At 35.0% G+C, this 17,764-nt stretch overlaps 1 protein-coding gene across 3 annotated transcripts in view; it reads left to right on the top strand.

Moving 5' to 3' along the window:
* SLC16A7 (solute carrier family 16 member 7) overlaps positions 1 to 14,471 on the top strand; it is an 80,062-nt gene extending 65,591 nt beyond the window's left edge. For all 3 annotated transcript variants that reach the window (XM_056513152.1, XM_056513162.1, XM_056513169.1), the window contains 3 exons: positions 2,193 to 2,336; positions 3,877 to 4,683; positions 7,026 to 14,471. In XM_056513152.1, coding sequence (XP_056369127.1) covers positions 2,193 to 2,336; positions 3,877 to 4,683; positions 7,026 to 7,297 — 1,223 coding nt within the window. In that variant the 3' untranslated portion in view covers positions 7,298 to 14,471. The remainder of the gene's footprint in view (positions 1 to 2,192; positions 2,337 to 3,876; positions 4,684 to 7,025) is intronic.
* The last annotated feature ends 3,293 nt before the right edge of the window (positions 14,472 to 17,764 follow it).

Genomic DNA, 17,764 nt, shown 5'->3' with positions numbered 1-17,764 from the left:
TACATGCTTTGATCAGGAAAGCTGCAACTTAAAGTCCTGGCCTAACTGCCACAGTGAAGATCTGCAGAGATGCAGTTTTTCTGTTCCTGGTAAGGAACTGTCTGTTAACAAATGCTAAACAAATTTTTCGTTTTCAATTTTGTAAATATTTCCATCTCATCACAGGAGGGAGAACTGGGAAATAATTTTTTAAAAACATTTAAAAATAATTGTTTTGATATGTCTTAAGTGAATACTGTTGCTGTGCTTAGCAATAATGACAGTTAGATTTTTTTTTACTCGTCTTAGATTTATTTATTTTTATAGCTATTATTTGATACTGGGATGAGCCTTTTTGCTTTAAGAGATTTCCAGTTAAAAGGGTGGAGTTTTTTTGACTCAGATAAATGATTTCTATTGTTTACCTATTGCAAAAATGCTTGCTTTCTAACTCAGACATGAGATTTTTCAAACATAGCTCTATAAATAAAAAAAAGTGTTCCATGTTTCACTGCTTTCTTCATATGGTCTCAAAGGGGAAAGCCTAGCTTGTCACAGTTCTGCTTAGTGGCTCTCCTCCAATGGAACTAAAGAAATGCTAGTTATGTCATCATATAAGCTGTTAGTTAAAGGTTTTAGTGCTTCATGAGTGTTCTAAAGTCTTTTAGCAAATCCCTGGGCTGTTGTCTATTTGGGTGTCCATTCCATGCTGTGGATGTTTTAGTCTGTTGGCTTTGATATATGGATATGCTTAGGACTCCTTGGGACTCAAGCTATTTATTGAATACACAAACTAAGATCCAAACAACACTCAAATCTTTGCTTTCCAGTCAAGTTAATTTCAGGTTGGTCTCTGTATTCATGAGCTATTAGAAAAGAGGCAGGCACAGGACAACTCCACTGTAGAAGTTTATTTCCATAAGGAAGTAAGTAAAAATTGATAATTTGGTATATTGGTATATTATTAAGACTTCTGTTGTGTTTATGCAAATAGTAATTATCATTTGCAGTCTATCAATAATAATACTCAAATACATTTAAGGTAATTCAAAGAGTGGACTCTAAAAAGTAATTTTGCTTATGAAAGCACTTCTAAAATACTTCTAAATTTCATTGGATTTGGTTTTTCATTGCATGAAGTTTCTGGCATTTATTCCTTTAGATATTTATAAAAACAGACTTAAAACTATTATCAGTATAGTGAATAACTTGCAGTGAATTCAGATGTAAATCAAGCATTCCACTTTGTGCTGGGTGCCTGCTCTATCTTAAGTTTGAAATTAATTGCTTTTTATGCCGTGGGGTTTTTGGGTTCTTTGCTTTTATTTTTTAAAATTTTTGTGTTGGATATTTTGAGTTATTGCAAAAGCAAGACTATTTGTAATGGTTTGGGCCAAATACAGTGCAATCAGATACTGTGCAGGTTTGCCTAAAGAGCTTTGACAACCTCTTAATCTTGATATGTAGCACACCATCTATTCTAGCCATGGTTGTTCAAAAACATATAATGTATGTCATGCTAAATTGCAGGCTGGATGTTTGGTTAGTATAGATGTAATTATACCATAAACTGAATTGCAGTTGGAACTGAAAAATGGACCTATAGCAATATTTTAAAATTTTATAAGTTTTTATTCTAAACCATATTTTAGATTTTCCCAGACAGCCTGTAGTCATGTTACTGCCCATTAACACTCCCCTCTTGATGAGGGAAAGCAATCTCAGGGGCCAGAGATTTATATTCTGATTGGACAATCTGATTTTTAAGGCTATATGTGATTCTAAGTAGGGGTGCAGGACATGCTGCAGTATTAAGTAGTTTTAGTCTACTTGTCTGTAAGTTCCTCCTGCTCTGTGGAGTTTTGACACCTGTCAAATACTTGAAATGCTTCAGTCCTTGCACTTTCAAAACATCCATTGACCGGTCTTGGTATTGATTGTTTGTGAACTGTAACAATCCCTCTAGCTTGTCTGATGTCTTTAATCTTTGTATCCATCTCCATAAGCAATCAGTGTTTGTATTGTCATGGAGGCAGTATATCCACATCCAGTCTTGTATCCTCAAACTCACAGAGTGCAGAGTGTTTGTAGATAGATGGGTATAGAAAGAGTTTAACATTTTCCAGGATGGAAGAGGAAAGCATTCCTACACATTGTAAATGCAAAGATAGAGTTACCTGTTACCTGAAATTGCATTTTCTCTCTACCCCCAGGTCCCATAAGCAGCATTTTGGTGAATAAGTATGGTAGCCGGCCTGTGATGATCGCAGGGGGCATCCTGTGCTCCTTTGGAATGATTGCATCCTCTTTCTGCAACAGCGTCCTTGAACTGTATATATGCATTGGTGTGGTTGGAGGTAAGAGCCCTGTCTAAAAGGTTCTGTTATGTTATCAAATTATTTCTAATATTGTTCTACAAATGAGCCTTACTGATCAAGAATCTCTGTGTACAGATGCAATCCAAGAAGATAGTAAGATCAGTTAATTTCAGCTACCTGAACTATCTAATCCTTTAAATTAACTGTTATGATCTTAAATTATTTCTTAGGACAATTCAGAAACAATACAGCATTCAATAAATGCTGTATGTATGTAGTTTTCCACATTGCACTATAATTATGGTATTAAAATTGATTGGGTCATGACAGCACTTACTACAGTCATTTGTGTGCAATTTCACATTTGCTGTTTTAGCTTTCAACCATGTTGCAATGCAAACAGGGTGGCAGAGGCTAGCCAAATTCTAGTAGAATTGTGAAAGCTTTTACTAGCTTTCTGTAGGTTTGTACATGCCCATACTCCCACAGAAAAGTATAACAACTTTAGTTCAATAGTTTCTGTTTAAAATCCCCCAGGGTCAATCACCAAATAAAATTATTAATAATCATCTGTCAAAGGCCTAGATATTGCCCAAAACAATCACTTAAAAGTATTGGAATGCCAGTTTAAATTAAAGAATCTCCTTATTAAAAGTTGTGGGGTTTTATAAAATTCCCTTCTCAGAATAAGGAGAGGTGAAATATTGGCAGGTAATGGATGAATGAGATACTACTTGTATATTCGGGCTCATCTTCCTTTATGTTGGGACTAAAGGAGTTTTTTGTTCAGTGATTAATCTTTAAAACTCTTATTTTTGACAGCCTAAACTTGGTGCCTACTGAAAGAGTAAAGTCAGAGTCTAGGAATGGGCCTGTCAAGGAAGAAAGCTTCTATCCTGTACCATAAAACAGAAGCATATTAGAGTTTATGGCTTACAAGTCTTAATACAGAGAGAAGGCCTAAAAGTTCAGCTTTAGGTTCAGTTTATGCACTCAGCTGTTGTGGGTAGGTGGTCTGCTCCCACGTGTGTCCTTTATTGTGACCTGGGGAAGGAGAGCTGAATGTGCTGGAAAATAATTTGCCATTTTATGCTTCTGTTTTGCAGACAAGTTGGATCTTAATTAGGGTTGGAAATAAGAAATTGGGAGATTTATGCATTTAAATTAACCCTACATTCATTGTAGCTGAGGTGACATTTAATAACTTTTGTTAAATGAGCCAAGAGAGAATTGTATTATAGTTTAGCAAATATGAAAATGGTGAGTCAAGGCACTGATACCATCATTCTTCTGTATGTGACTCTTCTGTCTCTAGCATTGCTGAAACACAAAAAGGAGTTTTGGCTTTCAGTGCAGCGTTACAGGGGAAAATGACCAAATGCCAGCATGACACACTCTTGGTGTTAGTGCTCATAGGCAGCAATGAGGCTGTATTTCATTCTCTGATGCTAGTTGGTTTCTATATTGAGAATTACTGTATCGAATACTGATGATTTAAAAAATAACTTGAAGGAGCTGGAATGTGATTTTTCACTGCATGACCTGCAATAATATATATTGTCTTTTATGTGTTGTTTAGGTCTGGGTTTAGCATTCAACTTACAGCCTGCCTTGACCATGATTGGCAAGTATTTCTATAAGAAGCGTCCCATCGCCAATGGATTGGCAATGGCTGGAAGTCCAGTGTTCCTGAGCACATTGGCACCTCTCAATCAATTCCTCTTTAATGCTTTTGGCTGGAAAGGAAGCTTTCTTATTCTGGGAGGACTTCTTTTGAACTGCTGTGTGGCTGGGTCGCTTATGAGACCTGTTGGACCAAAAAAAGTCCCTCCTGTGAAAAAAGATGTTGAAAAAGGAGATTCTGCCTTGCACAAAAACAGCAAAAAGTCTTGTTGGCAAACTATAAATAAGTATCTGGATCTGTCCCTCTTCAAACACAGAGGGTTTCTGATATATTTGTCAGGAAATGTGATTATGTTTATTGGTTTCTTTGCTCCTATAGTATTCTTGGCTCCTTATGCCAAGCACAAGGGAATTGATGAATATTCTGCTGCTTTTTTGCTCTCTATCTTAGCCTTTGTAGACATGTTTGCTAGGCCTTCCATGGGACTTGTTGCAAACTCCAGGTTTATCCGGCCAAAGATTCAGTATTTTTTTAGTTTTGCTGTCTTGTATAATGGCGTCTGTCATATCTTGTGCCCTCTGGCAAAAAATTACACTGGCTTGGTGATATATGCTGTATTTTTTGGGTTTGCATTTGGAATGGTTAGCAGTGTTCTTTTTGAGACATTGATGGACCTTGTGGGAGCTGCCAGATTTTCCAGCGCGGTGGGACTCGTCACCATTGTGGAATGTTGCCCTGTGCTCATAGGCCCTCCTCTAGGAGGTAAGAATCTGTTCCTTTCCATTTTTGTCAAACATTACAGCATCATCTTGCAATGTAACATTGAATTAATATAAACATTGTTCTTTATGTTATTTAATGGTTTTACTGTGACTAGTCTGATAGTAAAAAATATCCGCATCAGTTACTTTTCTCCAACCTAGGGGCAGCTTGAAGAGAGTCACTTACACTTGATTAAACAAGTTTAATTTATCTAAACAGAGATAATTGGCAATTCCAGAGAAGAAAAACTAATAGCAAAGTGTCAGAAGGAGCAGAGGCTTGCTCAGCATGTTAGGCAGGGTGCACACATCATTCCATCAGGGTGCTGTGGAGCATTGCACCCTGACACAATTTCACACCCCAGCTCTGCTCACAGCCAGTCCTCTAGCCTGTTTCAATAGCCAGTAGGTGTGGGCAAGGCAATTCAGAGGTTGAACTGGCTGAAAGATGTCAGTGTCACCAACTTCTCTTTACAAGTGTCAGGGGAGCTTAAAGGGAGCCTAGGTGTATAACTTAGACCGTACTCCTAACACTTGAGCTTCTAGCAGCAAAGATGAAGAGTGTTTTCAGAAAGTATTTTCACTTTGCAAGCTTTTTTGTCAGTATTCAGTAATGCTGATAGTAAGTTTTATATTATTGAGATTTCTGATAAGAGATTAAAGAACTAGATGCTTTAATTTTATTGAGAAGCATTGATGTGTACTTGGTGTGTGTGTTTCAGTATAAGCCAAACAATATGAAAACATAAAGATAAGAGTCTTATCAATATGTACTGTACCCACATTAGCACTGCCTCAGAAGTCACTAAGATTATGTGTGCCTAAAAGCATTTATATACAGATTACTGTCAGTATTTCTATGAAAATAGCATTGGTGTGTGCAATTCTGAATGTGCCAAAACAATTCCGCTCACTTCAGTAAAATAATACTTGTACAAGTAAAATTTTAATACTTCTAAAGGCATTCCATATTTTTCTCATCATTTAACATAAAAATCCACTTTGGCAAACATAGAGCAAAATATATCCTCACACAGACTCTTTCTATGCCACCTAGTGGGGGTTCTGAGCCTGTAACCACTGGAGTCCAACCTTTTAAGTCAGGTTCTGAAATCAGTATCAACTAAAAAAATATTAAATCTAATATTTATGGTGCAGTAGCTTCATAAGTAGATATTCATTTTTCAGTATATTAACTTTTCAGGAGTTTTGGAAAACATTTTTTTGTGCTATAACACTGTGAATAATTGATTTAACTTGTTAAACAGAGGCAACAAAAGGGATAAACACATGGAAAAGCTAAGCTCAGTTTTGACTAGTTAATAAGTTTTAAAATAGTATGCTGAAGCATGGCTAATTCAGAATTTTGCTTTTAAATATATATTTTAATGAGACTGCTCATTGATAAAAATCAGCAAATTACACTATTTGCTATTTAATTTCACTATTTAATTTATTTCACTATTTAAGAGGTGAATTCTATGCTTGCAGTGCTATTTCAGTTTGTCCTAATACTAGGTTTGTGAAAAAAATATGTCTGGAATAATTTCATGGGTTGTAAATGTATCAGGTGAATAGGCTGGCTTTGTGTTTTCAACCCAGTAAGAGCATCTAAATGTGTTCAGGTTACCTTGTGAGTTTCAATTACAGGGTAGGAAAGTTCAGGGCTAAATACTTGGATACGTTGAAATGTTAATTTGGGAGTTGGAAAATTTAGAAGGAATGTCTCATAAATTGGAAGAGCTGTTATATTTCACTCTCCTTGTCATAAAGAAATGTAAACTCAGAGGTCTGAATGTAAGTTTTAGATTCAGGGCTCAAAGTTTAAACCTCAGCAGTTGAGTGTGATGGCTGAAGGGAGAAGCCTTTCTATCTCTTTCACCAGTCACAGGAAAGTAAATGTGAAAAGCAGATACACAGAGACAGCAGCCTAAAAAGGCACATACCTCTTCATCCTATTGTCTTTATGCAGCCTCTGTAAGTGTCAGACTGTCACTCCAAACAATAGGAAACACAATTAGGGGTGAATAAAATAATACAGCAATGAAAGAATGGAAATAAAAGAGCTGAAAAACTGTCATTATTCATTAAGCTTTACTTACTTTGTTCTTCAACATTTTTTTATTGTCAGTGTCTTCAATGGTAATTGCTATCTTGACTAATACAGGGTTTTTTTAAGAGTTCCACTGTCTATGTTAGACAACTGCACATGTTGAAAATGCATTTCTGCTCCAGCTTTAAAACTGAAAAATTCATAGATATTTCTCCAAGGGAAAGATGTGGACTATATTTGGTATCCTAGTCTAAATACTCTTTTTCTCTCCTCTTGTGTTTGTATTTCAGGTTGGTTAGTAGATGTTACTGGTGAATATCAGTACATGTATTTTGTCTGCGGGGTGATTGTGACTGTGGCCAGTATCTGGTTGTTCATTGGCAATGCCATCAACTACAGGCTTTTGGCAAAAGAAAAGAAGTTAGAAGAGGAGAAGCAGAAAGCACAGAAGAATGCTGACCCAAAGGAAGCAGAACCATTAACAAACAATGAGAATGAAGATGCTTCCAGCAGAGCTGATAAAGCTCTTGAAGATCCATCAGAAAGAGAAACCAACATTTAATCTGAAATATAGCTCAGAAGGCAATATTTATGACTTCCATTAGGAATATGTCTTCAAGACACAGGCCAGGTTTTGTGGTAATAATGATCAGTCACAATATGAATGGGAACAGATTTTTGCCCTATGGTAAGACTCTAAGCTAAATTACTATCTGTGATTTATTTGTTTCAGCAATACAAAATTACGATTACAGAGGCAGTGACTCTATGCAAATGAGTCCATTGAATTTTGACTCTGGACAATCAAGAGTCAGATAAAGCAGGCTATAAAGCCTCCAAATGACAAACAGTTTTGTTTCAGAGGTATATCTAATGCAAAACTATCTCCTACCTTATTTGGGAAGCTACATGCATTCATCTTTGCGATGCAGTCTATTGAAATAATCTGCCCAAATTCTACTTACCACTAATATTAAAGAGAACATAAAGTCAAAGATTTGTTTCAAAAGAGACATAATACCTGACTGAAGCACATTGAAATATCCTTCTCTTTTGTACTCCCACTAGATAAAAAATACAGCTGCATAAGCATTTATGGATGTAAAATTTAAGTGTAGGAGACAATAATTGGTGAACATACGTCTGAAACACAATAAAAAGCTGACTTATAATATATTCCAGAAGTAGTTACCTCCAGTGATAGCTGATTACATAGTACTTCAACTTATGCATTTGAATTCAAAATAGGTTCACACCTTGCTAATTCAAACTAAAAATCTGCCTGTACATAAAAGGTTTAAACCCAAGATAAACATTTCTAACAAGAATGGAAACCTAAGATAAACACTTCTAACAAGAATGGCAATCAGTTTGTTTGACTATGTCTTCCTGTGCAGCTGAAGGATCTGGGTCAGACTCTGAAGCCATTTTCCTAAAGGGACTAGATTCATAATCTGCTGATGATAAAAGGATACTAACCCTTGGCTTTTGTGGCCTTAATGAGTTTCATGACAATGACTTCAAAGTAGATGCTTGGCTGTATTGACAAGTCGTTAGTTGTCTGATGGTTTCCCGAGAGGAGATTTAAGATCTAACTTCAGATCTTTGCAGATGAGTATCTTCATACCAGTTCCCACTTCCCTTTCCCAGGAATTTAGTGAAAAGCTACTTCTTTTTTTATTTGCAATGCTGCTTTGAGAAAAAATGCTGCAAGGCACCTTGACAATGCCAGTCTGGAAGCTTTGTATTGACACATCAGTTTTATGCAGGATGTTTAGTCTTGTGTCTACAATTTCATGCAGGCTGTCATATAAATTAAAGTGTACACAATTGTTCCTCTTCCTTTAGACAAAAGAAAGCATAAATCAACAATTTGACTTTACAGAAATAATTTAATATTGCATTTGAAAGTTAAAAGTGCAAGTTTCTGAAGGTAATATGTGAAATTATTTCTGTTCTATTTCTAGGTAAGGAAAGGTGCTATTCATTTTGGAGGGATGCTTAGAAATGCCTCAAAAATTGTGAAAATTAAGGGTCTGATTCATAAAACATTTATGCACTGTTTATGCAGGATACACCTACACTCGATTCCAGGAAAAGAAAATTATTCATTTTAGTCCTCTTCTACAACTCAGAAAGTTAGAAATATATTGGACAGAGATCTAACTGTAATAAACACACTTTGAAGTGCCAATAACAAAATTAAAAAATCAATAGTAAAATCTAGTAGATATGGGAGGGCTTTTAAGGAAGTTATTTCTTAATGTTATTATGTTCAATATTATTTTGATTTTTCTTCTAAAAATGTTGATAGTACTTGCATCTGTTTTGCTGGTTTATCATTTTATAAAGTTCCACAGGAGTGCTGAATTTTTAAATTTTCTCATCACTGTTTGGGGAGAAACATCATGAATCTACTCTCAGCGTGGTACAGAATTCAATACCTACTTTTTACCTAGTTATATTCAGGGAAACCAAACTTCTCCAACAAACCCTGTAAATTTTTAGGAGCATCAGAAACAAAATATGTGCATTTCAGAGTTTTGGGAGAAAATATGGGTTTCATGTTCAGATTCGAGCCGTGTGCTGTGTAAAGGGGAATGTTTCAGTCCCAGTAAAATTACAGTTCCTCTCCCAAGCTCCAGTGAGGAAGTAAATACATTGCACCTCCCTCTGAACCTTAGCCTTGCCAGCACCCCATGGCATGACAGCATTGCTCTCTTTTTGGCTGTACAAACACAGAGTGAATTTCAGGATCTGTGGAAACCATAGCCAGAAAGTGATGAGTTCCATAGACTCTAAGCTTTCATACAGTGAGGATTATCAGTTATAAATACTGGATTGTCAAAGATGAACTGAAATTTTAGTTGAAGAGTAGTCATCAGGAATATCACTTTGCTCTTGACAGCCACTGATAGAAAGGCAGAGATTATTTGAAAAGAGATTAATACAGGAGGTAAACCAAAATGTCTGAGGTAAAATTGTAGGTGCTTATTATCTCTTTGCAAAAAAGCAGCATGATTAAGAATACAGGGTAGAAGACAGGAAGTGTCAGCTTTTGACTGAAGGCTGTTAAAAGTTGCTGTTGAGTAAATAAAGGATTCAGAAAAATGATTTAAAAAAGTCTCTCAGGAAATATGCAGGCCACTTGCCTGTTCTATGCAGGTTCCCAGAATACAAAACAACATGGCATAGGAAATAAGGGAAAAACAAAATTCCTCGAGCCATAGACACACCTGACCACCAGTAGCAAAAATTATGTTACTATCTCAGAGGAAATAAAAATTTCTATTAACACTCCACAGAGATGCTACTCTTTCATTTCTGGTCAATTATTTTAAAAGATTATAGGAGTGCAAGAGCTGCTTTACCACCACTCACCATTGTGCAGGTTTTAATCCCATAAGGTAAAATGATGTGGCAGGTAACTAGAGCAATATAAAGTAGGAAGAGTCAAGTTAAACATTTCCTTACACCTCTTTCATTACTCTTTCTCTTAATAATAGCAACAAAATAAAACCTAACAGCATACTCTCGATACTACTGAATATTAAATAAGTTAAAGCCCAGAGGTGAGTGAAGAAAATTGGTATCTATGCAAAAACTGCCTCAAATTAAAAACCTGTGTCTTCCAAATAACAGGTCCTGAAGGGCAATTGCCAGTATAGGTAGTTTTATTTCTAAAAGTAATGGTAATAATAAATTGCCTTGAACCAACTTTATTCTGAGAATCAGAGTAGCAATATGAGTATAGCTTGCCTTCAAACTCCTAAATATCACTCCTACTTGCACTGACCTGTAATTTGTACTGTAAATCATTTCATCATTACATTTCTGCTTTCGAGATTAGACCTGGGTACATACGTAATCCCTCTAAATTGCTCTGGTTTCTCTTAATTACCTCACCCTCAGTTTGAACCTGAAGGGTCAGGACTAAAACATTCCCCTGATCAGTGATGAAGAAATGTACTCAAACTTCCTAGCACGTCTCTTATGAGCTCCAAGAATCTGTAGACTCAGAGTGTGCAAGCAAATCCTTAATTGGTCTTATTCTCATTTGTACTCATGTATACTTAATTTTTTAATTTCTCTGCCACTGTATTGCTAAGCCTGATTACCTTTTTCTCTTCTAGAAAAAATAATGCCAAGATTTTAAAACTAGTAGGAAGGCAGATAGCATCAATATTTCCCCCAGTTTCATATCACGGATAAAGTTGTTTTAAAGTACACATCCAGATACTTCTCTCTCTCTAGGGTTTTTTTATGTCATACACTCTATTAGCTGGAGAATTCTCCTGTATTGCCCTTTCCAACTCCAAAGTCTCCTTACTAATAATTCTCAGTACTATTTCAGGAACATATCAAAATTTCATCCATCCCATCTCTCCTCATTGAACTGTGGTTGCAATTGCTGTTAGTTCTGTATTTCCATGAAGTTCAGAAAAACATCTTTTTATATGAAAGATGACAATGCTTTTATTTCAGGAGTGTGTTTTGTGAACTGTTTTGACAGAGCTACAGAAGATCTTACTTTATTTTCAAATAGATTTTTTTAAGTGACACTGTCCTTATTGAGAGGAAGGTCAGCTTTACTTACTGCTGAAGAGAAAGGCAGAAATTTCACTGACACTCATTCAAAATTCACATGATTTTTAATGGTTTTGTTGCATATCAGCATCCACTGTGCTTAAAAAACATTTGGCAATGTGTACCTGATTGTTCATCCCAGAGAATTCTCATTCCTTTTAAGTGTTCTCCAGCTCTACCACCCCATACTTTATTTTGGTCTAACACAAAACATTTGGACTGGGTAAGTAGTGACTTATCTTTAACTCTTTCTTGTTGTTTTTCCTGTAATGACACATTTGCCATGTTGCCAAATGCAACATTTTTCACTTGCTTCTTTCATGTCTGGTTGTGAATATTAGTGGAGAGATATTACTGGTTGCAAATAACATATGCAGCCAGATTTCGGACTGCTGTCACGATTTCATTAAACAAAGCCAGTCACCACTTTTATAGATGAACATGCTATAAATGACACTGACAATTTTGCCTATAACAAAATTCAGCCAGGCAATTTTTGTTAGTTTCTCTATAGATGACTATTTTTCTACTCACAGAGAGGAATTTAAAGGGAATTTTAAAATAATTATTTTCACAGATGGCTTACCAGTTTTAACAAGGCTGTTTGGATTTCTTTGGGGGTGGGTGCACTTCTGATATTTGTGCAAATATATATATAATGAAAGTGCTTGCATGTACTATCACATTTTTTACCAGATTTTGCGTAAGCATTGCTCTGTAATTTCAACATGATTTGCATGTTGTAGTTTTGCAGTTCAAATTTTTCTTATCATCTACCTCTCAGTTGAAGTTTGGAGACTTGCACAACCCTGAAAGAACAGAGTTAACAAAATGCATAATGGTAAAACCTGTACAGACTATTAGAAAGTCTCCCAAATATTTGAAGCTGCTTACTCTTCTGTTTTCAAGACAGTGCATATCTATGACCACATCTTTGTATTAGTTGGCATATCTTTATTCTTAACCCATGCCTGTGAAGTTTTTGCATCACTGATCTGGTATGAAAACTCAACATGTCATTTAGATATCCAAAGTCTATTAAGTCTATTGATCTTTCTGTGAGATGCTGGCCCGCTGTTCTTTTTTTGTTTTCTTACAATTTCTGACTTAGGGAAATTAACAAAGTTTGTATATCCAAATACTTTTTAAAATTATACCAGAACATTTTGCATCCCCCCCAAAAAAAATTGTGCTTCTGATTTAGAAATAATAGCAAATTTTAGCTTGCTTTTCCTTTTGTGGGGCAGTTGAAGGAAGTAATCACAAAATATTAGATTGGGGCCAAGGAATGATGGTTATTCTTCATATGCTCTCTGCAAAACCAGAGATGATTGTTCCTTCAAAGATATTCTTCAAACCATTCTTGCCTTCTAGGACCTAGTACAAAATCCACTAAAGCCAACATATAAATACCAATCAAAGAGCTTTATCAGACATTGGAGGTGGCTTTAGTGGAGAATTCAGCCTTATTTTCTCCATTCCAAATCTCAGGACTGTCAGAAGCAGGATTTGTTACAACTGCAAATTTGCTATGCCTGCATAATATTCCTAATGAATCAGTCCCTAAATTAACGCACAATATGTATTGTTTTAATAGTCTCTGTAAATAAATTAAAAAAAAAATCCCACCATACACTCTGAATGTAGACTATAAAATACAGATTATGTATTTAAATAAATATCCAAACAAGTCTGTTAACCCAAAAGGAAATTGACTATTTGCTTTCAAGCCTTCTTTGAGCAGTTTATAACCTTAATTTTTTTTTTTTTTATTTCCAGAGAAAATGGTTTATGTCTTCTGTGAATGTATATATGGACATATATAAGGGAATATATATGCTGATGTTGTATGTGTGTATATATGTATTCCCCTATATACAAAACTCTAATTTATATATATTATATATATTTATGTATATATAAAATATATATAATGTTTTAGAGTAAGTTGCATTTTGTGCCTGATAAATGAAGCATAATTGTACGCAAATAAAAAACTTCCACAAATGGCAGAAAAATTTGAAGTTTTTCTGTAAGAACATATGTTATTTTTCAGTTTCTGCTAGATTTATTTATAGCAAAAATTCATTCAAAAAGCTGCAGTATTACATAACACTGGTTTCCAGCTATGACTCAGTTCAAAGCAGCCTAAGATCACTGAGAATGCTCATTGAGGCAGACAGCAAAACCTACATTGTTGGTGAACTTGTTGGTGGGGTGTCATTGCTGTGGAAATATTAGCTAAATGATCTCTGAACAGACTGCAACCAATATACTGAGTTTTCATCTAATGTGATATGCACAAACAGTTCATACAAGGTATTGGTGGACATGATATTCTTGTAACAAATATGGAAAGTGAGAATGCTCAAGCGCCTGCAAACAATATTCCTGTTAGATTAATATGTGAAATTCTCCAGAGCACTAGTCACTAAAAACACTGACAATGTATCATACCTTTTGCAGGTTTTGGTGGTTTTAATTTGTCTGCGAGTAGGCAAGCCCATGAAAAGTCTACAATTGGGTGTCACTCTTTAAAAAAGTTCTACCTTAAAATTACTGGGAGGTTTTTCAGAGTGGTACATAAATCACTTACATAAATTCCCTTCCTTGAAGAGTGATGCAGCTGCATTTTCCACTTATAGCCTACTTGGAAAGTTCACCACACCTGCAGTTTATCAACAGAACCCAGTATTGCTATGCAATAATTAAACATGCAGTAACCATTGTTGTTGACTAATAAAGTTGTTTCTTCCTTTCTATATTTTGCAATACTGTATGGTTTTTACTTGAATATATTGGCTAGATTTTTTTTTACAATCATTTATTAGCTAGAGGTGCTATTTATGTTCCAAAGAGATATGAGTGAATGATAACATTCTCTTTATAGATGCCAAATCCTTTTTTTGATCTGACGAAATTCATTGTTCATAATGTATATTAACCCTGTAAAATGCTTATGCATTGCATTAAATTGTATTTAAATGCATTTTTGTTCATTAACTTCTATTCCAGGCTTGTACTACAGTGTAATATGTCAAGTTTGTCCATATATATTTATGGGAAATTACAATGAAAATTGTGTATAATAAGCAATTGGGAGAAAGAAAGAAAAATGAAAATAAAATTTCCATGTAAAGTTTCTGAAAGGATGTAAATTCTATTTTCTCAGACTCCTTAATATTAAATTATTTACGCCTTCAGAGTGTGCAAATATGCATATATATTTAGATTGATTCACTATTCAATTGTAGCAAAGATCTTGAAATCACTTCTCATTGCATACAGAAACAGAACTTCAAGATTTATTGTGGAGAAAAGGTGCTACCAGTAGCAGAACATTGTACCAACCCCTTGCTATCCCTAATTTCACCATAATTAGGATTTATTCTCATAACTCAAATACCATTTGGATACCAGGGATTTTTTTGCCATTACTTGGATTGGGATGTGTTCCTATACTCCATGTACATAGAATGTTATTCCTTAATCACCAATATCCATTTGGCTACAGAAGAGGAATTTATTGGGGTCTTGTAACAGTGTATGTGGATAAGTCTTACTTTGTATTCTCTAACTTTATTAGAGCAAAAGGTTTTATATTTCTAATAACTAAAATCTATTTTCAAATAATTATACTTATAATCCTCATGATTTTGATTCAGCTACCAAAATATATTTAGATTTTGTTTAGTTTATGGATCCTTCTAGTAGTTGCGTATCTGACTGTTTCAACATTCATAAAAATCTATTTTCATGTGTTGATCAAGCAAAGTAATAATTACAAAAAAATTAAAAGTATCTAGTCATAAAGATATAAAGGTAATTATGAACAAGAACAATGAACAAGATAGGATATTTAACCCTGCTCAGAGACATGGCTGATATCACTTTCATGCCTAAAGATATGTTGCCTCACTGAATCAAAATGCATGACTAAAATACATTGATGAGAAATAGACACTGATTTCAGAAAAATCATCCCTTTTACTGAGGTTTTATATTTTGATAGTGTAGTGGCAAGATAAATGGAGACCTCAGTCTGTAGTTCATCTCTAATATCAGCTGTTGCTGTTTTCCAACAAATATTATTTTATTCTAGTAATGAGCCCTTTTAACTCTGCTGGTTATTCCAAGTCGAGTAAACAGATTGCATTTACATTGCAGTTCAACATTAATAGCTTCCAGAGTTTTATTCCTCTGATCAGGACTTTAAAACCATGATCATTCATTAAATTCTAGTCTATAACATGCAGCAAACCCTGAATTTGTGTGGGATGTGCTGTGCCAGCAGGTTCCCTGAAAGTCTATGGGCTTGATGGGATTGATCTAAGAATAGTCCAGGTGCTGACTGATGTCATTGCAAAACCTCTATCAGTTGTTTTTCAATGGTCTTGGGAATCTGAAGAGGAGCCAGTTGACTGGAAGCTGGCAGACATCTGCATTTGCCATAGTACATTAGTTTTTGCTTCATCTTCTTGCTTTACAGATAAAACTGTGCCCTAGAGATCAGAGGCACCAGCTTGTATTTTAAATATAAAGTCTGACTCATAAGTCAAAGAAAATTAAATTATATATTTAGTGCATTAACAAGCAAATGATATATATAGTGCATCACATAATTGGTGATTGTGATTCACTGGTTGAATAAGTACTTCTTATTGACTTCAAATTACCCTGTGCCTGGTGACATCAAACTGTAAGTCTGTCTTGGTTAAAATATATCAACTCACTCAACGCCTGTTTTTGTCATGGAAACTCCTTACAGGATCCTATTGTATAACATGATGATGTTCTCACCTCAAAACTTATATGTGAGAATATGATTCTGTTCTTTTTTTGCTAGCATGAGACCTCAGTCTTGCTGGCTTTTCTGTACAAAGGAACTCTTGACCTATCCAAAGTTTCACTGTTTCTTCTCCCAAGATATAAAAGATGATACAGCTAGACAAAATCCAGAAACACTGAGTCAGATTGATATTTTAAGGATATTTTTTTATCAATTAGCACTAATGCACCTTAAAACATCTGGAACTGTGGTGTCTTGAATTCAGTTTAAAATTTTATAATCACAGTATTCATGTATTATTTGAAAATTACTTCAAATCAATATTTTACATTCATACATGAGAATTTAAAGTAGTTTGTCAAAACTAATACTCAGATTATTTTCTTTTCTTGGATTTTGTCAAAATTTAGAGTAAAAGGATCTAGAAGTTAATTATGTTACTTCCTGTCTTTCATATGTTCCTTCTCCTCCTAACTTTTCTCACTGATACAGATTATGCAAATGGGAGAGACTGAAAATGATTAATGGTTTAAACATTGTTAAGATCATCGAAGTACTTTTGCTCACTGTAGCCACTGCTGACCACTGACCCCAAACATTCCTCCTGACAGGAATTTGGACTCTGTTGGGAACCTGGCATAAGGTAAAGGTGGTACTTTTGTCCAAATATCTCAGGTCTAAGGAGGAGCAAACAAGGCTGAGGGAGAAGAATGAATGCACAAGGGAAGCCAAACTCAGCAGCTGTGCTGAAAATCATCTCTGGATGGGTTCCTGGAGGAGTGAGCCCACAGGCTCACCTGCTGAGCCAGGTTCACACACACTCCTCCTGTGCTGAGGGAGAGGAGGAGAGGTTTTGGGGGTGTGACAGGAGGAGTGAGCACCCATACACAAAATGTCCCAGTGTAAAATCTCCCAACAACAAGAGTAAGTAACGTTAAAAACAAACAAACAAACAAACAAAAACACAAACACACAAAAAAACCAACAGTTTGGACCTTATATGATAAAAAGCACTTATGAGAAATTTCTTGGAAATTGTGAAGTCTCCATAAATAAAAAATGAATCAAAATGCATGCCTGGAGGAGATACAGCTCAGCATCTGCAGATATTATCCTAAAATTCTGCACATATTATTTCAATGTAAGATCTAACTACATTTTATTGCCTGGAAATTGTCCATTTTAATTTTAGTGCTTTTAAAAGTAATATCTAAGCAAGGATTTATTTTGTTTCATTAAAAACACCTGTTAATTTTCTTTCTTTTATATGTTTCCCTTTTTTCAAAATTAAATTATAGTTTGTTTTTTTTTTTCCCTGGAAATTGTATAAACATAGTTAATCAAGCAATATATATTTACATATATATATAAACTGTGGCAACAGAATAGTTTTTGTGCCTTGTATATCAACAATATAGAGTTTAAGTCAATTCTTATGGCTGTTTTACTTCCCCTTCATATCATTTTTATAAGCTGGAAATATGTGCAGTCTATTTGAACACTTTAATGTCTATGAAGCTGGAATAGAAAATTTGCTAATGCTGCTTTACTTGTTTCTTAATTTAAGACAAGCAGAAGTTCATCAGCACAATCTGCTTCAGTTTTATTGTCCTCATCACACTTCATGAAGACCTAAAACCTACACGAGCATTT

Source organism: Oenanthe melanoleuca, chromosome 1A, assembly GCF_029582105.1.
Source record: "Oenanthe melanoleuca isolate GR-GAL-2019-014 chromosome 1A, OMel1.0, whole genome shotgun sequence".
Taxonomy (NCBI): domain Eukaryota; kingdom Metazoa; phylum Chordata; class Aves; order Passeriformes; family Muscicapidae; genus Oenanthe; species Oenanthe melanoleuca.
The sequence above is the reverse complement of the archived record's forward strand: the minus strand, read 5'-3'. Positions and strand labels throughout refer to the sequence as shown.